Source organism: Ctenopharyngodon idella, chromosome 13 (genome assembly GCF_019924925.1).
Source record: "Ctenopharyngodon idella isolate HZGC_01 chromosome 13, HZGC01, whole genome shotgun sequence".
Classification (NCBI taxonomy): domain Eukaryota; kingdom Metazoa; phylum Chordata; class Actinopteri; order Cypriniformes; family Xenocyprididae; genus Ctenopharyngodon; species Ctenopharyngodon idella.
In genome coordinates, this window is record NC_067232.1 from 4,849,806 (window position 1) to 4,877,645 (window position 27,840).

The 27,840-nt window shown below is 36.8% G+C and overlaps 1 protein-coding gene across 2 annotated transcripts in view; it reads right to left on the minus strand.

Annotated features, from left to right (window-relative positions):
• Positions 1–1,761: 1,761 nt before the first annotated feature.
• The window catches only part of LOC127525375 (MAM domain-containing glycosylphosphatidylinositol anchor protein 1), a 192,725-nt gene continuing 166,646 nt past the window's right edge, over positions 1,762–27,840 (minus strand). The window contains exons 17-18 of one of the 2 annotated variants that reach the window (XM_051917893.1): positions 19,169–19,277; positions 1,762–7,171 (exon numbers count right to left, since the gene is read on the minus strand). In XM_051917893.1, coding sequence (XP_051773853.1) covers positions 7,083–7,171; positions 19,169–19,277 — 198 coding nt within the window. In that variant the 3' untranslated portion in view covers positions 1,762–7,082. Of the gene's footprint in view, positions 7,175–19,168; positions 19,278–27,840 lie in introns of both variants that reach the window. The other variant, XM_051917892.1, reaches the window with a different exon arrangement.

Genomic DNA, 27,840 nt, shown 5'->3' on the forward strand with positions numbered 1-27,840 from the left:
TTAATAAAATATTGTATTTAGTTGATCTCTGATGATTCTCCTAAAATTCTTTTGGATAAATAATAATAGAAGAAAAAAAAATAAATAAATAAAAGTCGCCTATATAGAGTCATACAATAAATGTGAATAGCAGCACAGATTATTAGATCTTGGAAGAATTCAATGAGAAATGTTTGATATTACTACATTGTAGATAAATGAATCATGCAGTGAGATTAATCATCATATTTAAGATGCAAGGACCAAAAAATTATCCTATCACAAAAATATGTTCGCTATGCTTTTACTAAATAGTTTTCAATTTTCAGTAATGGTTTTCTTTGTGCGAGTGGTGTAAATTGGGATCTTCTTTCAGGGTTGTCAGTGCTAAAGACCCCTGCGGCGCGTGTGAACAAGCACTCGATTAACAGATGCGGCGTGATGTTTTTAAGCGTCATGTTTGTAACGGATTCTTTGGGCCATAACAACCTTGTGTTTCGCCTATGTCGCTGAATAATAATCTGAGCGTTTATGACAGTTTTAGTGAGCCAGGTTTAGGAACACGACCACACAATGCAGATCTTTCATGGTTGTTTATTTATACATCTCGGAGTCATATTTCAAATATATTTTTCCTCTAAAATATTTCATTACATAACAGAGAATATACAACATCCAGCACTACAAGTTGCTCTCTCACTTGTGCACCGGTATATCTAAAAACAAACAAATATACATACAAACAAAAAACAAAACAACAAAACAGAAACTCTCTCTCTCTGGTCTGAACACTTTGCATACGACAGCACAGCTGATCAGAGCTTCGCTGCCCACTAATGATCAATTCAACACCGACAGACATTCTTCAGCAGTCATGTGATTGTTTTTGTGAGTGTGTGTTGGTGACTTTCACAGAGGAACCTTCAGGTTTGGTCACAGGATTCTGTTGTTATAGTTTATTAAATGTATGAGTGAATCAAAAAATCATGTCCAGAACATATTTCAAAATTCAAATTTAAAGGGTTAGTTCACCCAAAAATGTAAATTCTGTCAATTACTCACCCTCATGTCATTCCACACCTGTAAGACCTTTGTTCATCTTCAAAACACAAATTATGATATTTTTGATAAAATCCAGTGGCTCAGTAAGGCCTGCATTGACAGCAAGTTAATTTAAACTTTCAAACGCCCAGAAAGCTACTAAAGACATATTTAAAACAGTTCATGTGACTACAGTGGTTCAACCTTAATGTTATGAAGTGACGAGAATACTTTTTGTGCACCAAAAAACCCCCCAAAATAACGACTTTATTCAACAATATCTAGTGTTGGGTGATTTCAAAACACTGCTTCGAAGCTTTACAAATCTTTTGTTTCGAATCAGTGGTTCAGAGCTTGTATCATACTGCCAAAGTCACGCCCCCCAGTGGTGAAGCATTGAAATTTCGAAACACTTATGACGTAATGAAGCCTCGTTTAGTGAAATCACATGACTTTGGCAGTTTGATACACGCTCCGAACCACTGATTCGAACCAAAAGATTTGTAAAGCTTCGAAGCAGTGTTTTGAAATCACCCAACACTAGATATTGTTGAATAAAGTCATTATTTAGTTTTTTTGGTGCACAAAAACACTTCATAACGCTTCATAACTTGAACCACTGTAGTCACATGAACTGTTTTAAATATGTCTTTAGTAGCTTTCTGGGCACTGAAAGTGTTAATTATCTTGCTGTCAATGCAGGCCTCACTAAGCCATCGGATTTCATCAAAAATATCTTAATTTGTGTTCCGAAGATGAATGAAGGTCTTACGGGTGTGGAACGACATGAGGGTGAGTAATTAATTATATCATTTTCATTTTTGGGTAAACTAACCCTTTAAGAATTAAAAGTCTTTTTTTTTTTAAAAAGGGAGGGAAGCATTGCAACTATTTTTTTTTTTTTTATATCACAATTAGGTACCTTTCCCTACCACATTCCCATTACTGTAATGGAAAAAATAAATGTAAATAAAAAAATAGTACAGTACAAGTATGTCATTATTATATATGTTGCATTGCCGTCAATGCTTTATGCGAAGTTATTCTGTTACATCATTTTTACTGTATTACAGAAATGACAATCAATCATCATAAGAATCACAAAAAATATATGAAAATAAAATTGTCATGAAAATGTCAGACTTATTTTTTTGCACAGTATGCAATTTAATTTTATATATAATTAATATATGAAATATGACCTGGATATGTCTTCGCGAGATTTACCCACACCTACTCTCAATAGATAAATTATAACTGTAATCATAAAAGCTAGAAGGGCATGTGGCTAACCGTCACCTATAGATAGGAATATACTGACTTCCTCCAGGTGGAACAGGAAATGGCCTTTTTAATGGCACATTCACATTCTACCTGTACTCAAACAGATAATGCTACATGTGTTGTTATTCTTCATTCTCTGATCATACTTGAGTCATGCATTTGGACATAATGAGGAGACAATGGTGGTAGATGAACACACACATCAGTGACAAAAACAAAGGTGTGTCAAAATTCACAATTTGATATCCCATTGGTAGCATGACAGTCAGTAATAATCTGACTTCTCAATGACCCGTGATCTTTCAATTAAATATTAATGCCACAATAAATATATTGCAACAAGATGCGCTCACCCTTCAAAACTCTCTTTTACAGTGGCTACATTCACATGCCAACACAATAACAGAATGTACGGCTGTCAAAAAATGGGAGGAGAAAATATAAGGAAAATAACCAAAGCAGACAGTTTTTGACGATGAAAACGTTAGGAGTGTTCTAAAATGTCAAACAGTTTAGAATAAAAATTAAGATTCAAATTTCATATGTTCTCTTGTATTCCGTCACTATGGTTACAGGCACAAGAATGTAGGCTGCATGGAATTTCCAGCCATCATCCACAAATTTCTACAAATTCCTGCCTCATCCGTGTTCATTTCTCATATTTTGGCTATTTTGACTATGCTAATATTATTAAGCAAAGCACTTCCATCCCCACTTAACACATTATGCCATATTTAAATCCATTCCACTGAATTCTGCACATTTAAAATGCAAAAAAGGCCTGCCAGGAAGATTTCACATTCTAATAAGTTTCACATTCACTTGCTCATCATCAGGGGTGATGGTGCACTTCCTGTGTTGAGCTGGACCTTGAACCGCATGATAAAACTTCCACCATCATTATATATTGCACAGTATTTAGATCCTGCTTTTGCCTCTAATCATCGATGTAAATATAGACTTGTATGCAAGATCAATTAAAACAAAAGTCTGAATACAAATAAAATAGTCGCAGACATGAGTGATGGGTAATACTGGGATGTCACCAAACACACATCAGTATATCAAAAAGCAACAAAAGGAAACATATGGAGTATGTAACAAGGTACAATGCACAATATCCAGCAACATAACACTCCATTTATTGTTTCACTCTCATTTTGCTTTAAATCTAATCGTTTGCATCCTGTAATAGGTCCTACTAATCATAGCATGGATTATAAACAATATCTGATTATACATGACATGTAGTGAAGGCATTGTGCAAGAGTTCAGAGCGTTTACGGTAACATACACGAGGAACAGTATTACAGCCGCGGGAGTGTCTTTAACTGTAGGAGAACCTGGACTGGGGATGAATTATTCCAGGCTCTGTCCCTGTTACCTATGGATTTACCTGAGGAGCGAGTCTATGATAATCTCTTCAACAGCGACAGACGTATGCCACATTAGGATAAATATGAACTGGTTAAATATGAGCGTGTGCGGATATTACAAGCCGGGAAATCATTTTGCGCGTTTTATGTTTGTAAACAGACTTACCTTAAAGCTCCACTGTGGATGGAACTACGAGTATGAGTAATACTAGAGCAAAGCAATTGAAATATATACTGTATATACGATTGCACCATAACATCTAAGCATACGCAAATCTGATAAAGGACACTCAAACAGAGGCACAAACGGTTCCTTCTTTTCGTCACATGCTCTTATGCCCTTCCCTTGCAATGATGATAGATGTGATGAAGCTAAGCAGAGTACTTTCAGAAAGGACCGAACACACACAGTCCTGGTATTTGCTCACACTCTTTGCTTGAATGTCTGACATCACATATTGCTACTGAACTGTAACCATGTGCTTAAATGTTATTTTCCATGATGTGACTTATTTTAAAAAGAGTTCCAGGGAGGGTTGCCTACATTTCGAAACTTTTGAAGGTAAAATCCTCAATCACAACATATTGCATCTGAATCTTAATCCATTGGCATCTGTGACTTATGCTGCATTCCATTCGAAGTCAGACGTGGGATATTCCTACTTGATATCTCCGACTTCCAAGCATAAAGGTGTTCCATTGCCAAAAGTTTGGAAGGTGATGTATAAGAAAATATAATGGCAATGCTACCGTTTGCTGTACAGATCTTGACTGTCAACAGAGAAGTCTTCTAGTAACCAAATTGGAAGATAAATGATGCTACACAGTGCTAGCATTTGTTCTGCAGGTGTATGATTATTTATCTGCAGATGTTTGCTAAACATGTTTTATCATCATTTAACATAGGAACTTTGACTTATTTGATGTATTTTATTTGCTTAAAAGTGAATGTTTATTATTAAAACTGTGTGCATCTCACTGGATGCCACCCAGAGTCCTGCACGCAGGCGGGTACCTGACGGGTGAAGCGCTAATATTTGATGTAACGGGTGGAATAACATTTACGTTGTCATTTGCGGTGCGGGTCGGGAATCAATAGGCACGGGTGGAATGCAGGTCCAATAGCCAAGACTATTTAGACTCAATTCGGTACCCACTGATAGGCAGCTGATTTCAAACGATCACATGCTTATTTGTGTTCACGTTCTGTAGTCTGAAGACCGTCAAAGGTTTCTAATTACAACACGCTTTGCAGCGTTGAGCATTCTAGCCAATCGCGCTGCAACTGAAGTGATTGGCAGCTTCAGTCTTTTCTCGCTTTCTGTATTCATAATTTGAATAAAATATTTATTTTTCATGCTACGTTTACACTGCAGAGTTTCAGGAAAGACAACCGCATTTAAATGCAGAGTGAATTCTCTAAAATATCCCCGATACTATAAAGGCTCACTCACATTTGGCTATATGTTCTTTTAAAGGTGCAGTGTGTACATTTTAGCAGCATCTAGTGGTGAGGTTGCGAACTGCAACCAACGGCAGCTCACCCCTCCCTTTTGCGTGATTTGAGAAGCTACTGTGGCCATCTGTCGTCTGAGAGAGCAGAGAGTTTGTTAGCCAGTCAAGCAATGAGGTTTCTTCTTACTTCTAACAAAGAACGGTCTCTGCTTCTTATAAACCAGACGACTACTACTTCTTCTTTGTGCGTATTCAAGGTAGTGACGATGCAAGCTGCAAGAACAACATAGTGATGATACGCGCTCTGTAGAGTGTTTGTCCGTTTAGGGCTGCTGTAGAAACATGCCGACGCAAAATGACGACTTGACATGGAGGGGGGACCCACGGTGTATGAGACAGAAATGGCTTATTCTAAGGTAATAAAAACATAACAGTTCATTATACACCACTTTATGTCAAACGGGTTGAGTCTGGTCGGGTACAGAATTAAATTAGTGCTTCTGTCGGATAACAGGTCGGGTGTTCAAGTTTACCAAACAGGACCCGAGCAGGACTCTGATGCCACCCTCTTTTCAAGTTCAAGTGACTTCAAGTGGCAATCTATTGCAGTTTTTCAAGTAGGAAGCTGGAAATTTCAACTTACCGATGTAAATGGAATGCAGCATTACTGTAGGATGCATGAGCGATGAACATTGTGTCTCTTTAAGCACAACTTTTCATGTCAACACTGTTTGCTGCCATCTCAAAACTTCCAAAATAAAATAGTTTGTTAATGGCAACCCTTGAAGAGCTTGCATGTACATGCGATTTCTCTCTAACACTATGCAAAATGACATTCTTGAACATCAAAGCCAAGAGTGCAGTTTGTCTGTCCAGAGGCAGTCTTCTGTTGGAATCCATGTGCCCATATCCATGAAGAGGAGAACGTTCATTGCAGTCAGAGGTACGGTCCTATTGCTGAAGGAGAACAACTGACCCAGTGAGTCAACACTCTCCTGGCAGTTTGATTGAAGCTAAAGTAATCGGTCTCACAAGTTTGTCCAAGTGCTTTATGAATCTTGTAAATTGAGGGTGAGGTAACTGATGCTCTTCTGGTCCAAAGTTCACATTGTGTCATTTTCAGAACCAAATTCTACCCCATAACAAACTGAATTGCAATGCAGCAGTGGCACACTGTAAAGAAAGCCAAAGGACAAGAAGTATACAGCAAACCCAGACTGACGGAATACCACGTAAAGGAACCAAAATAACTACAAAAAAAAAAAAAAGATATAAATTTGTGCTTCTTTAGTTTCACATTGTCATAGTCCTAGAAGTTGCAATCGGAGTCCGTTTGTCTTTTCTGTAGCTCGATACTTCCCAATACATCATATACACGTGCATGTACAGGTCCATCAGTAACTTTGTGACCACTCGTTTCGCTTCTCCATTCCTGCTCACATTATTCCTTGCAATCTTAATGTCTTAAGGAAATTGCATCTCCATGCACTTGAGTCTGTGGAAAAAGTAGTTCATTTGGGGAAAGGACGTCCTTGTCACTCTTTCAGCCATCTGTTCATCCTGTAAGCCCTCCGTCATCTTTGGTAACAGTTGACACTTTGGCGTGTCAGATACATACACAGGGAAAACGGGGCGGATTATGTGAAGATGTCAAGACATATGGACAGAAATGATCAAAATTAACTGAGATTATGCTTATATAAAACATAAAAGGTGCCACATAGCAGGTAAAAGCTCAACAAGTGACCACAAAGATGATACCAAAGAAAAAGTAGACACGAATAATGGTAAGAAATGGTGTGAAGTAAGGACAAAGGACATGAGAAGCAGGAAACACAGGGGGAAATGAGGAAGGCAGCAGCAGGAAGGGTGGTCACATGTCGGGGCAGTTCTTATTGCTGCCGCGGGGGGCGTTCTACGCTGGCGGTGTGTGCTCGGGTATCTGTATCATCTAAGGAGGAATGTCAGGCAGATGGTGCAGAGCAGCTGGACGATCACAGGGAGAAGGTGAAGACTCTGGTGTGTCCCAGACAGAACTGCTGTAAACATAAAGACAAACACTCTATTACACTCTTTACACTACATCTTCTTTATATCCGTTCACCTTTACAGTGACAGAACAGTGGACAGGGAACAATCTCCAACATGAGCATCACGGCTCCAGAAGAATACAGTACTGCTGAAAAGTTGCTCTTTGGTAGATCAGGAGACTTACAGGGTTAGTTCACCCAAAAATGAAATTTCTGTCGTTAATTACTCACCCTCATGTCGTTCCACACCTGTAAGACCTTTGTTTATCTTCGGAACACAAATTAAGATATTTTTTATCAAATCCGAGAGATAAATGATTCGTCAATAAACAGCAATATAATCAACACTTTCAAGGTCCAGAAAGGTACTAAAGACATTGTTAAAACAGTTGACGTGACTGCAGTGGTTCAACCTTAATTTTATGAAGCGACGAGAATACTTTTTGTGCGCAAAAACAAAACAAAAATAATTACTTTATTCAACAATATCTTCTCTTCTGTGTCGTTCTCATACGTTTTTTACGTCCAGCGCTTCCAGGTTCTATGTCAGAACGCGACTCATTATTGGCCGGCTCTTGCGTCAGCATCACACATGCGTCATGCTGCTCACAGCTTTGGCCAATACTGAGCTGGCATTCGGACATAAACACGGAAGCCTTCACTGTGCTTACTGTGCTTAAGGCCTTTGCACAGTGAGTCCGAAATTCGCATGCGAAATTTTCGCACATTAAAAAATAAACATGACCTCACGTTTTCACACTGCCTCCAAAACTTTTGTCCGTCAAAAAAAATAAAAAATCCGGATCAGGTTCGATTTTCTGCGTTTTTCGCATCCCTGGCACGCATTTTGAGAGACGTTTTGACAATTCAGAGCCACCGTACAAGCGAACGCAAATCCCGAATGCCATCTGACAAGTTGATCCACGTTGTCTACAGCACAAAGCAGCAGCACTGCATGACAAACAAAGTGCGGAATACAAAGAGACAGAATATAAAGAGAGATTGTGCCAGTAGCAAAGCATCAAACTGAGCCACTGACATCCTGAAGTAAACTTTGAAACGCTCGGGATAATCCCGCAGCTCCTTGATAAGGTGAACTCTCCTTTCTCTCTATGCAATCTCGGGATTGGATGGACCCAATATTTCCTCTTTCTTTTTCTCTTTTTAAGAAGAGAGGGGACAACTAAATCATGCTCACTGCTTGAAGACTCCATTTTTTACTGTTTAGCGAACAGATTCATTAATACGCATCGGACTCAGTATGCAAGGTCTCTGTGCGTGACGAATTTTTAGGATCACGAATACAAAAAAACATACGAAAATTTCGGACTTTACTGCATTAACTGCGTAAGGATAATGACAGGGAAGAGAACAGATTTTTAAATAAAGTTAATATTTTTGTTTTGTTTTTGCACACAAAAAATATTCTCGTCCCTTCATAAAATTAAGGTTGAACAACTGTAGTCTCGTCGACCATTTTAACGATGTCTTTAGTACCTTTCTGGTCCTTGAAAGTGGTGATGTATATGGCTCATCCATAGACAGCAATATACTCTCGGATTTCATCCAAAAGATCTTAACTTGTGCGACATGAGTGTGAGAGGGTGAGTAATTAATGACAGAAATTTCATTTTTGGGTGAACTAACCCTTTAATAGAGCTCTGAGATGTGTTTCATTGAAGTTCTCTTAGATGTTTCTCCTACAATTAGATTTATATTTATGCATTTGGAAGGTGTTTTTATCCAAAGTGACTTACATTGCATTTATACATTTCTAATCAGTCCTTTCATTCTCTGGGAATCAAACCCATGACCTTGAGCCACAGGAATGCTTTGAATATTTAGCATCTATTTGAAAACTTTCATTTGGCAAGGTTTGAAAATCTTCCTCAAATTTATTAAAAATTGGCCAAAGCATTTCCAAGACACATCTTCACTTCTGACTGGAATTTTGACAGTCATATTTGTTGGTGTGTTACAGGAAAACTGTTTACACAAACATTTATACAGCTGAAAACAACAATTCCACAACAGATCATTCTTGTGGAAGTATTATATGTGGTAAGTACTAATACCAACACTAAAAAAATGGCATTTTTTTAGGGGTACAACAGCTTGACACTGGACCAGTACCCTTAAAGGGACAACTTTGTAACTATGTACCCCTAAAATGTTAATAGTAGTAGGCAATAGTACTAATATGCACCCTTTAAGGACAGATAAGGTACAAAATTTTCCTTTTGGGGATACTGCCCTAGTAAGAAGCTGTTGTACCCCTAAAGGTACAAGTTTTGCACATTTTTTGACAGTGGATGTGACCTATGACTTACATTTTGTACAAACCAAGAGCTACACATCATGATAAGTGACTGTTTTAAAGCATAAAGCATTGCGAGTCTAATTCAAAGCATCCAAAATGGGGTACAGTACCTTGATACCTAGCTCACAAAAAGCTCTTGTAAAGAAAAACATCTCTTAACCTTAACCACACGATAGCTGTGGGGTCAGACTCCTTTCAGAATGGAAGCATGCGGGTACGTGGGATGCTGTTGTAAATGGTTTCTTGCTCCTGTCGAGCTGTTGGCACAAAGAAGCGCAGGACACTGAAATAATGGATCGGACGGATGGGACTACAGCGGCTGGCATCATTGCGTGACTGAACCGGAGGCCGTAAGCGGTAATATCTATGAGCTACGGAAGACGGATGACCTGCGTGAGGACAATTACAAGTCATTATGTCTCAGAGGTAATGTTGAGTAATATCTTTCGGCACAGCTCACAGGAAATGGCCTCAGAAGATGATGAGGGCTGGACGAAACATGCTTGTAGTGTTATTTAAAAGCAGCGACTCCAATCACAACACACGTGCACGTGCACATTTAATTATGCATGCAATCTGCCAACAAAATGGGTTTAATAAATAAAGCGCAGGTATTGTATTTAAAAAAAATCAATATGAATTTATATCAAGGATTTTTCTGGCTAGCAGGAAATCAATATATTCATAATAAAGCTTTTTATTCTTCCTTTTCAATAAAGAACAAGATCGTGTGAGCCGTGACATCTCTCTCAAGGACCTTTGAAGGAGGCGGGTAATTTTGAGAGTGGGTTGTGTGTGTGTGTGTGTGTGCGAGAGAGTAGACAGGCTGCATATCCATCTGTACAGCTTTATTTCTAAATAATAGGCCTATTATTACAACATACAATCAGACAGATAGGGAAATTCTTTAATAAAGTGTATAAAAACTTATCTATCAGCAATGTTTGTGTATGTTTTAATGTTTGTGTGTGTGTATTTTGTGGGGCCTTCAGATTTCTAATTCCAATTCAACAGGTCACCTTCGCTTCAAATCGCACATACTTTCTCTCTCTCGTTCTACCCGCTCAGCCTTTTCACCCTACAGCCAAATCCCAGTCATGGTGTGATTTATGGGGACGGAGTAACACATGGGACGCCAGAGCCAATCATCATTCATCTCTAAAGAAGGAACAGCTCACGGTTGAGCTCCCATGGGCAGCACCCCGAGCAGAACAGGCCAGAGGAGAGCAGAAGAGACGAGGGTCATTCCTGGCATGCAGTATGTTTTCATGTCCCCATCATGTCTCAAGATGAAAATCATATTATCTAGGAAAACAGGAAATTTATTAAGAAATATTCCAGGTGTTTCTTCTATTTTCCCCTTTTCTATTCAAAATGTTTTAAACAAATTGAGAATGTTGATTCCAATAGTAATCACTTGATAGCACACAGTATCACTTTCTATCCTGTTAATCTTTTGTAAAATCCCTTAATTAACATAAACCACATCATCATACAGGAAGTGACATAATTTTGGAGGGAAAATAAGTATTAGTAGTCTTTGAAGAGGTCTTTGAAGAGGTGGTCTTGGTATGCTTTCAAACAAACTCTGGAGCAGCCTGCTAGACAGCGCTGGGAGATCCAGAGACAGCGCATCTGAATTTGCCGCAGTATTAATGTGAATGTAGTATATAATTTAACAGCGGGAATGACGACTACATTCGTATAGTGTGTACATGTATCTCAACAGTTACTAATAAAGCCACAATAAGCTCATGGAGCTAACTTGTCAATCATTTTGATGGATGATGCTGCGAAAACTCTAACCAATAAGAGGACAGTTGTACTCGCATGTGACTTGCATACACACATTTTGGTAAGCTTTGAAATGTTGCCTTGCGAAAGTGAACTGAACCAAGAAGAAAATGCAACATTGTAACAAATTTTAATGATCCACCGGTGCAAAAATGCCCTTAGACAGGTCAGCAACCACCTTTTTGAAGACAAGTAAAAGCTTTAAAAATCACAAGGGGTTAATACTGACGTATTTCATGTTGTAGAATAAAATGAGAATATATCTTGAGCTTGTGTTTACCACGGACCTTATTTCAGGCATTTAACCAAAAACCCATAAAAAACAAAAACAAAACAGAAGTGCTAAAATGCTAACTCGTTTCTGTATTTTGCCGTACAAAAATACATCATCCCTACAGTACTATATTAGAAATTTGATGCATTCTGTTTTGTGGTATTAGTTGGTTTGTCTCACTTGGAAATTTTTCACCCTGTTTGAAAAAAAATGACTAATCCTATTAATTGTGTACTGTAAATAATCAATCCTGTTGAAAGGATCTTAAACCGAACAGACTTCTGAATGTCTGTTATACCCACAGATTTCCTAATGTACTGCAGAACAGGAAAGACCCTGGAAAACATCAAAGAAGAGAGGAGTTTCATTGATGAATGCACATATCCTCTATAGCAAAGCCTCATGGGTCAGAGACAGAGCCTGCTAGCTAACAGTACAGATACACACACACATACACACAACCTTTCCTCAAGAAACAACAGCTATCAGCAATCCGTGCAGTTGAGAGCTGGAATATTCTCTCTGTGAGGGAGCTTTCACAATGATTGATCTTAATCATTAATTTGGCTCTTTTGTTCTGCCCTGCGGTGTGCCGCACGCAGCTCGAGTTACACTTTCCTGTGTGTAAGCACAGCTCAGCACCTGTGGGCGGCATGAACAGGTTTTACTGTGTGGGCCGCACTTGCCCTGTGTGCGTGTGTGTGATATAACACCAGTGTTCATGCCAACCCAGGTACAGAGGAGAGAGCAGCGCTTTTTGCTTCCAGAGACTAAGGTATAAGCTTACATTAAAACTTGAAATAATAATGGAGCTTTTTTTTTTACTTTTCACTTTTAGCATGACAGGTTCCTAAGGTGTTTAACAATTTAAAATTGAAAAAATATCAGGCTGGAGCTTTAGGAGCTTGAGGATTGTTATATGAAAATGTCCGTACATGTTACTGTCAGGAAAAACTAATGCCTAGCGGGTAGCGCACATGCTTTGGCGCTTCGCACAGTTGTGCCTGCATGCAGGCTTTCGAGTCATTTTCCAATTTGTGGGATAAATATTATTTTGTTAAGGTTTTTTGGCATTGATTGAAAGAAAAAAAAAACACAGCTTGCCAATTGCTCAACTGCCAATCGGTAGTGTTGAAAGTGGACTAAACTGTATTTACAGACCTTGGACTGAATGAACACGCTAATGCTCACTTACATACCTTTCAGCAAATGAGTTGAGATAATGTTACGTCACCTAATTAATAGCCTAATCATGATAACAATCTTTAGAATGCGACTTCTTGACTTTTCAGATGTCTCAGTCCCATTTAAAGTAAAATCACTATAAAAATAATGCTAATAAAAAAGGAAAATGAGCAGTTTGTTTATTATGTGGTATGAACTGGAATGTTAAAGGTTGGTGTATTACTTAAAGGGTTAGTTCACCCAAAAAATTAAATTTCTGTCATTAAGTTCTCACCCTCTGAGTATACTGAGCCCGCGTTCAGACATAAACACTGAAGCTCTGCAATGAAAATAGTGTAGCAGTATGACAGGGGACAGACAATTTTGTTGAATAAAGTCGTTTTTTTTTTTTTTGTTATTATGCACAAAAAGTATTCTCGTCACTTCATAACAATAAGGTTGAACCACTGTAGTCACGTTGACTATTTTATCGATGTCTCTGGATGTCAAAAGGTGCAATATCGTTGCTGCCTTTGTGTGGATCATATACCCTCGGATTTCATCAAAAATATCTTAATTTGTGTTCCGAAGACAAACGAAGGTCTTACGGGTTTGGGACGACATGAGGGTGAGTACTTAATGAAAGAAATTTAATTTTTGGGTGAACTAACCCTTTAATATATATATATATATATATATATATATATATAAAATATGCTAAATTCTAGCTGTTTATTAAAAAATGACACTGCACGATATGTGACTTAATGAATTGAGATGTGGCTTTGAAATGTGAGACCATCTGGCAAATTAGGCAGTTGGACTGGAAAAGAAACCTAATTAGATAAAACCCTTCTGGATGTATATGAAGATAATCTAAGATCATTTAGTGAACTGCGTAATTTCTTAACAACTGGCACCACTAAATAGAGGTACAAAAATAATGTTTTCAGACATGTTTCCCCACAAAACACACACACGTGTTGGGTTTTTGTGTTTCATGAGAACTCTCAACATCCCCTTAACATATCTATATCTAATGCAGGGTGAAATGGGGAGAATAGGCATTAATATGTTTTATTCCTTTCTCTTGATTTTGGTATGAAATATGACCAGAATTCCCTGAGTAGGAATAAGGGTTCTGCCATTTTTAATATTCAGAGCAAGAAGGTCAAGGATTCAATCTATCAAAAATAACTATGCCCTGAAAATGTGATGATGATTCAGGTCTTTGATTCAGGAAATTATTCTGTACGAGACTGTGTGACATGGAGCGCTGTGCATGTGCAAGGACAGTGACCGTAAAACTTTTCATAGTTGTAAGAATATATATTATTTTTCATGAATTGCTCTTGTTCTGATCTGAATAATTCCTTGATAATTGTGTATCTTACAGTTTCTGAGAAGGATTGTTGTGGATCTGTCTCATGCCAAGAGAGTAACCATGAACATTCCATCTTTGCTCTCTGGAAGGAAGGCCAAATGAACCAAATGTCTTTAACAATCTCTTCAGTCTTTTATTCCATTCATCATCCATATATAATAATCTAGTCATATTCATATATTCTTATTTGCTTATACTCTTCATATTCTTTTGTACTTTACATTTATATTGATATTTTACATATATATTGGTTTTGTCTTGCTAAATGTCTCTGTAGTTGTAATAGGCATAATGCTGTAAAGGGTAATGTTGAAGTTTCATTATTATTTTCTGGTACCAGTGAGAGCTTCTCTCAGCTGGAGTGTCTGTATTATCTTCCATGTTAGCTGATAAGGAGCCGCTGTCATGGACACTGTGTTATCAAGGGGGTGTTTTGATACTGTATGCTTTGGAACATCTCGCACAACGCTTGAGGTGGCTGTTAGATATGTTCTCTGGCAGCACTCGTAATTATGGAGGCTTGTTTAGGAATATTCACTTAACCTGTTTCCACAATAGTTTTAATTAATGTAAAATAGTGATGGCAGCACTGCAGTCTACAGTATATCTATCTATCTATAGGACAGAAGAAGTTTTTCCATCTATCTTCATGAAAGACAGACAGATGTCAATGAAAGCTGGTAACAGACAGTCAGTCAGCATAAGGCCTAACAGATGAAAAATAAGGGATTTTAATTTAAAGAGATCATGTGTGAACAGGACCTTTTCAAAAATACTGGTAAATTGGTTCTGGCAAATTACCTGTAGGCCTATGAGAAGTTGTAATATTACCAGCAAATTACCAGTATGATGCTGTGTGTGAACAAAGAATGAAGACACTTTCATGTCTTTAGAGAAAACAATGTCATATTATGAATAATTGTCTGACAGACTGCAACTCAAGTCGAGGATTCCACAGGGAAAAGTGAAGGAAGAGGGGCATGGAGCCTATTTTCAGACGTATCTATCTACTGTAACTATACATCATCAGACATGATTTTTCAGGAAAATTTTACTGGGGCACAGCAAAACAAAAAGGGTCAAGGGTCAAGTTTTTCAATGTAAACATGCGCTAGAAGAACATCAGACTTTTGCGTCACGTCTCACGCTTGAGACTCTGCCTTCTATTCATATTGTGTACTATAGTAACTGCAATATTATAGAAACTATTATGCGTCTGGTGTTTTTAAGAGCAAAACCGCTTTCTGTGTGATTACGCCCGTCACTCAGAAGAAAATGGCCCAGATTTAAAGGTAATTTCCATCACAGAGTTTATCGGTATTGTGGTACGGATGTGAGAATGGTGTCTTGGCGGTAAAAAGACATTTGTGTATTTACAGAAAAAAGTCGTTCTAGTAATATTACGTTAAATTACCTGGATATTCAGAGAATCCTGAAAAAAAGTATCACAATTTCCACAAAAATACTAAGCAGCACAACTGTTTTTAACTTTGATAATAATAAGAAATGTTTCTTGAGCAGAAAATCAGCATATTAGAATGATTTCTGAAGGATCATGTGACACTGAAGACTGGAGTAATGATGCTGAAAATTCAGCTTTGCATCACAGGAATTAATTACATTTTAAAATATATTCAAATAGGAAACAATTATTTTAAATTGTAATAATATTTCAAAATAGTACTGTTTTTACTGTATTTTTAATCAAAGAAAAGCCTTGGTGAGCATAAGAGACTTAAAAAAAATCGTACCGACCCAAAACTTTTGAACGGTAGTATATGTCCATTTGAAAGCAATTATTCATTTTATGTAATTAATGCATATTATGCATATATGGCATAAATTACAAGGTATGTTTTCCTGCATTACAGTAATGTGAATGATATTTTATCAATTCATCTAGTGAGCACTGAGGGGGATGGTGTTCTGGACAGCTGCCCTGTCTCTCTCTCAGAGTCTGGCATTGGGCCTTTTCCTGTCTGTGTGCATGCATTCATACCCATCATGTGCCAAGATCAGCATTCAGGAGGAGACCCGAGGCCTGCCACACCATCAGAGGGCTGCACGAGGTGAGAAGAAGCCAAGGCTGTCAGACCTGGGCCTCGTGCCTGAGCCCCTGCAGCCTGCTACAGCTGCCTTGACCAGTGCGTACTTCCATCACAAACACGGTTCTGGTGTGACATCTCTCCTGCACGCTCACAGTCTGGCAACTTCTTGCTTACTGACATTTTATTTCTAAGACCTTCCTGATGTAACCGAGTTACAGGAATCATTCACATTTTATCATTTACTCACCATTTTGTCATTTCAATCCGTTTGATATTCTGTCTGTACAATTAAATCTCAAAGAAGAACAAAAAAAGTGCCCTATATTCCAAGTCTTCTGAAGTCATACAATAACTTTGAGTGAGAAACAGACTGAAATCTCATTATTATAGTCATTATTTTCTCTTCCAATGAACTCTTAACCCTATAAAGCTTACTGTATCGTATTTGATACACAAATTTCTAAGGCCTCTAAATGATCAACACGATTAAAACTTTGTATGCAATCTTCTATATGCCTTCTGTCATCTGATTGATAGTTTATACTTGGCAATTAAAAGGCCTCTGAATAAAATTTTGATGTTTTTTTCCTCCTCAAGTATGAGCTCTGTATTCTCACTATATCACACTCATGTATCAAATATGATACTCAAAAAAAAAAAAAAAACATACAAAGGCTTCATATATCAGGCTTTACAGGGTTAACAGCTGTCAGTCAGTGTGATTTGTGAATGAATTATTCAGAACAGTTTTGTAAACTGGACCAACCAAATCATTAAAAAGAGTCGACTCGAAAGAACAGTTTGTTCACAAATCTTTTCTAATGAACATTTACCGAGAAGAGCTAGGGTGGATGTCAAGATTTGCATGATATCAGACTTCAGAAGTCACTGATACTTGTATGATACGTGTATGGTGCATTTTCACCCTTTTTGAAGCTTAAAAGTCCCCATTCATAGTAACTACTTGGAAGCAGGGCTTAAAAACGAAAAAAAAAATTCAATCGTTTCACTCCGAGCAGAATCGGTATTTTAACGTTTCTGTTCCAGCGTTCCTTCTGTATTATTAACGTTCCAAAACCGGTTTGTTTTAGAAAAAATAACGGTTAATAACGTTATTTTTAATCTTTTTTTGTGTGTGTTTGTTTGCATGTAGCCTACTTATTATTAATAATAATAATAATAATAATAATACGTACAGTATTTTATTTATTAAAAAACAAAGAGAGTATTTGCCGTCTTATCCAATAGGCCTACAATTATCTGTATAACAAGATTCTATCCAAATGTAAACCTAAACGAAAGGAAAAACAACGGTTTATAAATTAAAGTATTTTTTCAAGATATTTTAAAATGTTTGCTGCATGGTTAAAAATACCGACGCTATTCCTGAGAGGAAAAAAGATACGTCGCCTATAGGCTACGTCGCATTTTATTATTCAGAAATAATGTAATTTATAGGTAAATAAAATAAAATGTTTACAAATAGCCTAGCCTATATAGCTTTGTTTATAATGTTTGTAAACATCCGTTATGAACAAAACTGCCCTATTTTATTTTACCACAAAACCTCTAAAGTTAACAGCCTATTCAGGCTATACGTCAAGCCAAAAGGAATTAAAAAAAAAAAAAAAAATCTTTTTTCTTTTTTAACACCATTCCAGCTTCTATTGCTATATTCAAGGCGAGGAACAGGTTTATTTATTAGAAATAAAACTAAATAAGATGCTAAATGAATTAATTTAAAGTGAATCTGAAGCCTACCTTTCTCATTCGGCACTGTTTCCCTTTTCGAGACGAATGCTAAACTATTAATTAATATTGAAAGCTTTGTGCATTACCGACATCATCCTTCACATAACAGCACAGTCAGGGGGCAGATTGTATTACAGAACTGAATGGAGCAGTGTAATGTTTTATATGTTTGGTTGATTGTGTTTTTTATTTTTATTATTTAACAGGCTGCGATATCAAGTAAGCAATGCAAGAATTTGTGTGCGCGCACATGAGGCGCCGGTGCGACCACTGGATTTTTTTTCCCCCTTCTAAGACAGTAAACTGTACAGTGTAATTTATGGTCATACAGGTAAAAGCAAGACATAACTCATACATTTACAAAAGACACGAAAACAAGCAGAATGTCTGTTTTCTTTCCTAGATCTTTGGAGTGCGCCACAATGAAACACTTTCGTTTTGTTAATCTGTAGACCTAATTATTTAAGTGAAATATTTCGTGTAGCCTATAGGCCTAAATAGTCCCTTTTATTTTATGTGTTATGTAGGCCTAGTTTTATTCTGTTTTCTCCGTTCACAGAAGCACTGAAGGTGTCTGATGTGGCGTTGTGTGAACTCATGTTCTACCCTGCAATTTTCGCTGGTTTCAAAACAAGCTGCATATTACTTGACATTCATTTTCACTTAAATGTAGGCTTGACGGTTGGTGACCTATATCATTGGAAAAACTAACGCCAGGGCATTGCCATTGTGACTTACCTAACCTATGATGACTTGACAGCTGAGCCTGAGCGCGACTGCGTGGGCATTTCTCTCACTGTAGAGCCTGAGTGCGGGCATTTCACTCACAAATCAAAATATTAAAGAACGATAAAATAACGTTATTAACCGGTTAATGGCCATTTTAAAATTAGCGTTTCTGTTCAGAACGATTAAATTTGATTTTGTTTCCGTTTCTGGTTACGTTCCGGTCAAAATTTAGTTCGTTTCCGGTTTTCGTTTCCGTTCCTTGAACCGGTTCAGAGCCCTGATGGAAGTGACCAAAGCAGGGCTAAATGTTCTAATTTTGGTTGTTTTACGGATAGTTGTCAGTGCTGTTTCATCACGCACAGGTTCTTGTCTTTTCCTTTGCTTTGAGACTCAAAAAAACAAAAACAAAAAAAGATCTGTATGCTGAGTGGTTTTAGACCCCTACATCTACATCAGCAGATATAATGAAGTTCACTACTGAGGGATCAAGGCTGAGAGGTGTTTTTTGTGCTGTAGAAGTGTTGCTGATGGTACAGACCTGTTTTGTCCACGCTATCCTTTTGTTTGCACTTCCCCTTGGTAACAGAAACGTCGTCAATAGCAATGTCTCCCTCAAAGCCATTTCCACGGATACCTTCGAACACCACCTGAAAAAGACAAACGTGAGTTAGAAGGCAGTCTCACCCGTGACACGTTTGTGCTTTCCATCCGCTCAAAAGACACTCTCGTCCATTAAAACAGACATTTGTCAAGTCGCATTTCTTCCATTCTCATCAAAGACACACATTCAAAGACAAATAAATGGAATTAATAGATTGCATTTTCATTTGGGATGTCACAGTCACAGAAGGTTAAAATTTACGTGAACTGAACTCCAACATCAAATTATCTCAGTCCACACCAAAAACTTTTGTGAGAGAACACCCTAAGAACTGCCTTGCTTTAAAATTTGAGTATTAATTTATGAATTGGCCACACCCCACACAAAGTCGAATAGGAATTCTGTTTGGAATGCCAGAAAGAAATTAATGAATTCTAATTCTAAACAAAAAAAATAAAAAAATCAACACAACAGAGGAATAATTTCCTTTCAACAACAAGTTTTGTGACAAACATAAATAATTATGTTTTGAACAATTATACATATTTACTCCCTTATATAATAACTGTTTTGACATATTTATCCAAACTACTGTCAAAGCAATTAACATAGTTCATACATTGTTTTCTACATACACTACATACATTTTCTATATACACATAGTACATACACTCGTCTACACTTGTTCATCACACAATTCATTATCTTTAGCTCTTTTTTGATTTTTCCTGTTCATATAAATGTTTTAGCAATGCTAAGTACATATCTATGTGTTGTCATGCCAATAAAGCTCATTCAAATTAATAAATGTTTTAAATTGTTTCTCTCTCTCTCTCTCTCTCTATATATATATATAACAGAGAAAAACTATGTTTAGTTCATATCATCTAAAGTTTCTGAATGAATTGGCCATATGCTGTGTGCGTAATATTATTAAGAACTACACTTCACTGAAACTACATTCGTAAATACAAATTACAATTCTGCAGCTTGTCTCAACTCAAAATCAGAAACAGAACTGGAATTTAACACTATGGGGTTGGCGAATGCAGCGGGCATTTTTTCTGATAACAGCGAAAATAACTTAAAATACTCTATTACTGATAAGATAAGATAAGAGTAAGTCATCATTTAAAACTGTAAAGGGTATTTTTATTCATGTACACTCATAATAACAACAAAACACTGTGCTTTTGTAAAATAAAGAAAACAAACCAGGTGAGCTTTCTGCCGTCTCAGTCTCCATGAATTTCTTTCTGAAAAGTCATTCACAATTTAATTCTGAAGCGTTTTTGCACTAAACAGGACATAAAAAAAAAACGAAAAATCACAAAATACTGTTACACCGTAGTATATAAAACTTAAATATTTGTAACTTATTTAAGAATTGCATATTGGCCTATACAATTATAATAATAAGGTTCCTCCCACATGATTTGCTGGTGTTTATTTCCACCCCTTGTAACCTGTGTTTGACTGACAGCTTAATTACAGCAGCTCTGAAGCTCACTGCAGAGACCTAATCAGATCCATGTCAGATCCACGTTCAGTCTGACTGGAGTTTACAGAATTACCCCCTCCCCAGACACACACACACACACACACACACACACACACACACACACACACACACACACACACACACACACACAGCAACACCTCCAGGTGGTGGACTAACGCACAAGCAATTGAAATGTATAAATGAGCAAAAGTGAACAGAGCGATTCAATACATTTAATCCACCCATGGCCCCTTAGAAACAAATCTAAAGCAATTTACACATTCCAAAACTTTGCAGAATGGCACCTTATTTTAGCTTTTTTAAGTTTTGTAGAACTTTTGTATGAATAAGGACAAAATTTGGAGACTAGAAATACGTTGCTTCGGGTACACTGCGCTGCACGTTTTCATGTGACATATCCATAAGAGGAGATACATATACTCGAGGTGTTTTCAGCATCTGACTATATGAGGACATGAACACATGAATTTCATCTCCAGAGCTTCAGAGAGTAAATTTTTAAGGAATATCACAAAATTACATAAAAAATTGCAAACATTGTTTGTATTGCAAGTTTTCGGAAATGTTATGTTTAAATATGTAAATGAGGCATTATCTAATTAAATATACGCTAATTTGCATACATTTCTAGAACAAAAATCTGAATATTGGATGAAGTCAGGTTCAAAATTCTTGTTTATTTTTTTCTGACATATTAAAGTCAAAGGTTTTTACAGAGGGAATTTTGGATATCTATTTTTATCACTCCATAAATCAGAAAATACTGTCAACAGTCAGAAAAAAAATACATTTTCACCATTTTTTTAAAAATAAAATGTTGTATAAAATCAGGCAAACAAAATATATTAACAAATCCCTCTGTAAAAACCTTCTGACTCAGAGCAGGAGAAAAAAACTCATTTTGAGAAAACAGCCTTTAAAGATATTTACTGTAACTGAAATCTACAGACGCAAATAGATAAAGTGCTATAAAATATACACTTTAAAGTGTATTTTGGATGTTTTCTCTCCACCAGTCCCAAAAAAAAAAAAAAAAAAAAAACACTTTATGAAAAGCCAAAAAGCGCAAAATCTCAAAATTGACAGGTGCATGAAAAAACAGTGTTTTTGCCTGTAGTGTCTCCCCTTAAAATATTAATTAAATTGTTCATGTTTTATGGCTTTATTTGATTAACGCTGTTTCTGATAATACATTTGTATTAAGTCATGAATCCAGAAAAATTAAAACAGACAACACAGAATTTCTGAAAAAAATAAAACATTTCACAGGGTCTGATTATTGAATTTTTTTTAAAATAAATAATAAATTGTTCATCTTTAGTGAATTCAATTGATTAGACATGGTTTTTGATCAATACACTTAATTAAACCATTACAATGAAAAATTTAAATATATAAGGGCCTATTTTTTGTTAGACATTTTTAATAAATAGTTGTTAAAGTGTTGTTGATTTCAAATAATTAGATGTTTTTTGATTACTAAAATTTAATTTAACCATTAAAACGGAATCCAGAAAAAATTTGATGAAAAAAAAAAAAAAAAAAAAAAAATCAGAAAAATTAAAAAGAATGGAATTTGGGAAAAAATAAAATGGAATTTTGGAACAAAAAATAAAACATATTTTATGAAGCCTTAGTATAATTGTTGTTTTTTTTGCACTCTAGCAAAAATGTAGCCAGAGTTACTTATTTCCAATGAGCCTGAGTTGTTGTTGTTGTTTTTTACTCTAGAACACACATGTACCAGCCTAAAAAATAGACTTTATCAGTTCACATACTTGACCCCAGGTGAAGAAAGCACACTTTGCTTAGAGCACACACTCTTGACCCCTGTGCGTTCATCAACACAACACACAGAAACACCTGCAGCATCACCTCAGGCTCCCGCTATGCTCAAATGAATGAGTGGCTCCTTTGAATAAATAACGGAGGCTGAACGGGATCAAGGGATGAGGGCAGATGGGTAATTTGATTTGTCTTGTGTGTGTCTCTCTTTCTGTGCTAATTGGCTGCGTGGCCACAGTGGACACCAGGTGACACGACATCATTAGGGCAATGTCAAGCAGCGCTCCATGAGCATTCCTGCTCACCTAAATATATTCATGCATTACTAGCACCCACCCTTAAACACACACACATGCTCATACAAACACATTTCACTTGCAGTACACTTCTGGAATCACAAGGTCATGCATAAAACACGATCATAGGGCACACACAAAAACAAGCACAACATGCACAAAGAGATCTCGCCACAGACGGCTGTAGCAGTAATTGGTAGGTGAGGCGATCTGTGTGTTTTCTCTCTGTTCGTTAATGCAAATGGCTTCGTCTAACAGGCAGAGCACAGTTGACTTTAGTGGGTTGAGCTCATTAAGGGTGTGACAGACCATTCACCTCTCACACATGAGCTCAGATGCCAGCAGAGACAGAGAGAAACAATTATGTGTGCCATCTGAGAGGCGTAGGCATACAGACGCCTCTCCAGTTCTGTGTTCATTAGATTGTGTGAGGAAAGAGAGGAACAGGAGAGATGGAGGTGAAGAATAACTTAAAGAAGCAGTTCAGCCAAATACTGTCGTTATATGTTTTGTGGAGCGTAAAAAGTGAAGTTACACAGAATATCGATGCTGCTCTTTTCAGTGCAGAGGCTGTTAAAAAGCACCAGAAAGTTTTTTTTATCCATTAACAACAACAAAAAAAACTTTAAGATTTTGCTGGAAGAACTGTTCAAAAAACTTTTATTCATTGAGGATGCATTAAACTGATTAAAAGTGAAAGTGAAGACTTTTAGATTGTTACAAATAATTTCTATTTGAAAAACAAATGTTCTTTTGATCATTCTATTTATAAAAAAAAAATTCAAATAAAAAAAGAATCATGGTTTTCACAAAAATATTAAGAAGCACAACTGTTTTTAACACTGATAATAATAAGAAATGTTTCTTGAGACTGGAGTAATGATGTGACTATCTCACAATTATGACTTTTTTTCTCGTAATTGCAAGTTTACATCTTACAATTCTGACTTTTTTTCTCAAAATTGCGATATAAACTTGCAATTGTGAGTTATAAAATCAGAATTGCATGATATAAAGTCGCAATTGCGTGTTATAAAATCAGAATTACGAGTTCATATCTGGCAATTCTGAGAAAAAAAGTCAGTCTTTTTTTCCTCAGAATTAGACTTTATAACTCGCAATTGCAACTGTATATCTCACAATTCTGACTTTTTTCTCAGAATTGCCAGATATAAAGTGGCAATTGCGAGAAAAAAGTTAGAATTGCGAGATATAAAGTTGCAGTTGCAAGAAAAAAAGTCTGAATTGTGAGATAAAAGGTTGCATAACTTTCTATGGAAACAAGCTTCCATAGAAAACAGCTATTTTAAATTGTAAACTTATGATATAAGATATGAAGATTTGATGTGTAAATGATGCCAGTCCAAAGGAAAATTTCAATTTCAATTTTTTAGTCTCAGATTTTTCCAAACAGAAATGCAAATAGACACCAATGAGACAATCACTGAAAATTTACATTTTTGGGTGAATTACTCCACTGAAAGTGGAAAGAAGGAACAGAACGTTCCAGAACATTTGTTAAAGGCTGTGATTTTGCTGTAATGGAGACTCGTAGACCAGTGAATTTCATCAACCAATCACTATGGAGAGAAGCGCTAGCAGAGAGGCGAGAGGTGAAAGTATGGGAAATTTCGAGTACACAGAGAGGAGAGGTTAATGGATAACAAACACGACAAAGAGCTGAGAGCATCAGCGGAGAAACCAGCGAGTGAAAAAGAGGATAAAGAGAAAAGAAGAGATGATGAGGAAAGAGCTTAAAGGGCTATGTGAAAATGGATCAGCGCTTTTCTCTGCTCTTCTCTCAATCTTTTCAGAAAATCATAATTAAGCAAAGCTAATTACCAGCCCTCTCTCGCTCCCTGAACTCTTCCTTTGTAAAGCTCCTACGCTTTTGTCATCATCTTGTTTCCCTGCTGGCATCTTTCACACGGACGTACAAAACGGCTCTGCCTGCAGGTGACCTTTTCCATTAAGATATGGAAAAAGGACTTTAGAGATGTGTAAAGATAAACTGTAAACTTAAGACTGGACTTTGACATTTTCTGAAAAAAATCGTAGTTGTGTTTGCCGTGTAAAAGTCGCTACCAAGATGCTAGTGTTGTGGGTTGTTTTTAGTACATTGCTATTGCAGTTGCTAGGGCGTTCTGGATGGTTGCTAGGTGGTTCCCTACTGCATGGTCCAAGTATAAAGAGCCTCAAGTATCTATGATATTCTGGTCTCTAGATATGGCTCAGGTTCCACCTATTTAAAAAATTAATACTTTTATTCAGCAAAAGCTACACACTCCATCAATTAGTGTTAGAAGAAATGTTGCCAATCATATAACATGCTAGAAACATAATAATCATTGCAATAATGATCCAATCATAGACTCTTAAGCATTTGCCTATTTAAATCCAATCAGCGACTTTTTTTTGGCCAGGCAGTGTATATTAAAATAGAAAACATTAATTTTAAATTGTAATAATATTTCCTAATATTACTTATTTTTACAGTATTTTTGATCAAATAAATGCAGCTTTGGTGAGCATAGAGAAAAATTGAGACCCCAAACTTTTGAACGGTAGAGTAAGTCTATGAGTTTTTTGTCTGTTTTATGCTCCCCTAGATGAAAATTATAGGTTCAGTCACTTAGAAAAGTAATATCACACCTCTCCTCAATAAGTCTCATATCATGTCTGACACACAAATGGTCAGTGTTAGTAAACTAATGTCTGTTCTTGGTGCCAGAAACCTTGACTGGCACGAGTGGACTTAAAGGGAAAAAATAAAATAAAACGCTACGGAACGGCAGGATATAAAGTTTAAAATGTATTTAAACTACAGATAAACTGTATTCTACTGAGACTGTGGTAGTAAGCGTTTATAGTTGTGTTAAACAACCCAATACCAGGCAGGTGGCATTTAAGAGCTCTATAAAAGAGAACAGCTACACTGGGCATTTACACGTACAACGCCAACTGGTCTTAACTACCGTTTGAAGCCATGTCATGAATAGGGAGCAATCAAACATACATCAGAGGAGCACAAAGCCGTCGTACCTATAACATTTCCAGACTTTATGAATGTAAGAATACACATACAAAAAACAGAGATTGTCTTGCCTTGAATTTCCAATATGCTCATCAAACAGCATTAGTCCTACAAAGTGAAGGGTTTAAAACTATCTGAAAAAGACTTTTGAGATTGGACTAATTTTTTATAAAAAGGTGGGGTAATATAATAATCATCAGAGCTTTTCTTACAGTCACATCAGATTTAGCCATGGCAGTAATCTTCCAGACTTTAAACAGACTGTACGTTCCCATGCCGTTAAAGATTAGAGCGTCTTTTATCTTCTATAAAATGGAATGAAAAAGTAAAGAGATCCCGAAAAGAGATCCCATGTGTAAAATTCTTTGAATCTTCTCTCAGAGGCCCAGATCCAGCCCTTCAGCCACATAACTGTCGCTATACTTTAAGCACATGTGGCTATCAAAAAAAAAAGAAAAAAAAAAAGGACACAGGATAATGTTTTTAATAGGGATGCACCGATACTACTTTTTCCAGAATGAGGCCAATACCGATACTTTTATTTTTGGTACTTGTCAATATCAAGTACCAATACATGTATATTCATTAGGGCCCTGAGCACCAGACATTGTACTTTAACAAACTCCTCATACAACATCATATTTGGTCAGTCTAATCTAAAGGACTTTGCGACGTTAAATTGCGAAGATCTTGAGTTTGCGTGTCCATGGCAGTCTGACAAAATTCGATGTTTCGCTATGAAACAGGAAGTTGTTGCAACTCGGGTATACAATGTCATGTATTATTTTTTCTTTTTTTAGTATGTTTATTAGGCTGCTGTCACTTTAAGAGCTGCATGTATCCAACATACTGTTACACAAGAGTTTTCTTTTTCAACTGTTTACGTTCACTTAAGACATAACCGACTATGTTTCACAAGGATATTCGCAGATATGGGCATTTTAACATAATTCTTTGTGAATTTGTCCGTTCAAGCGCGAGGCGTGAAAGAGAACTCAATTAAGTAGGCTATTCGCGCTCTGTCTGAGAGGCAGCTTTCTGTGCACTCACTTTGGATGTTTGCGCACAGAAAACTTGAAAACATCACATGATTAATTTGCCACTTACTTGTAATAATGCAGAGAATCACTGGTTATACATAAATCATGTAACAGTTCATGTTTTTACTTACATATACAAATGACGCATGTGTGCTGAGTGCTCGATAAGCAACACGGTATACATGTTGCGTGGTATGGGTTTTTGGTATCGGAGCATTTTAATGAGTACGAGTATGAGTACACAAATGCAGTATTGGGCCCGATATCGATACTGATATTGGTGCATCCCTACTTTTTAGTGGTTGCTCTAAGTGCTTTTTATATAGAAAAAAGGGTTGCACATAGATGTTACGACATTGCTATGCTTATATATATATATATATATATATATATATATATATATATTAAGAACCAGTTCTCAATTCCCAACCTTGTTTAGCAACATCTCTTAGAGCTCTTCTAATGCTGTGAGGTCCATTAGATCTCTGTTAAAACCCCTTGACTATCAATACCGCTCAGTTTAACCTCAAACATGCTGCACATGTAATGGATTCACACAGTCGAGTAAAGCTTTTGGATAAAGTAACGCTGTTGTGATTCTGCTTGATCCATCAGGCTTAGCGATGGGTGAGACGCCTCATGCAACGATGCAAAGGCGCACTTCCTTTTTCTCTGAGATTCTGTGGGAAAATGATGCTAATTCATCTCAGCAAGCCTCCGCAGTCACTCAATCTACACGGCAAGAGTCAATGGAGGAACAAAGAGGAGATGAGGAGATGAGAAGAGAGCAAACAAACAGACAGCAGAGAAACACGGCTGTCTGACGGACTTGTCAACTCCTACTGTCCAGGAACGCCTGGATTGGTCTTTAGCATCGATTGATGGAGGCCGACTAAGGTCTGGGTGAAAAACAGAGGAGAGGTGAGGATTCT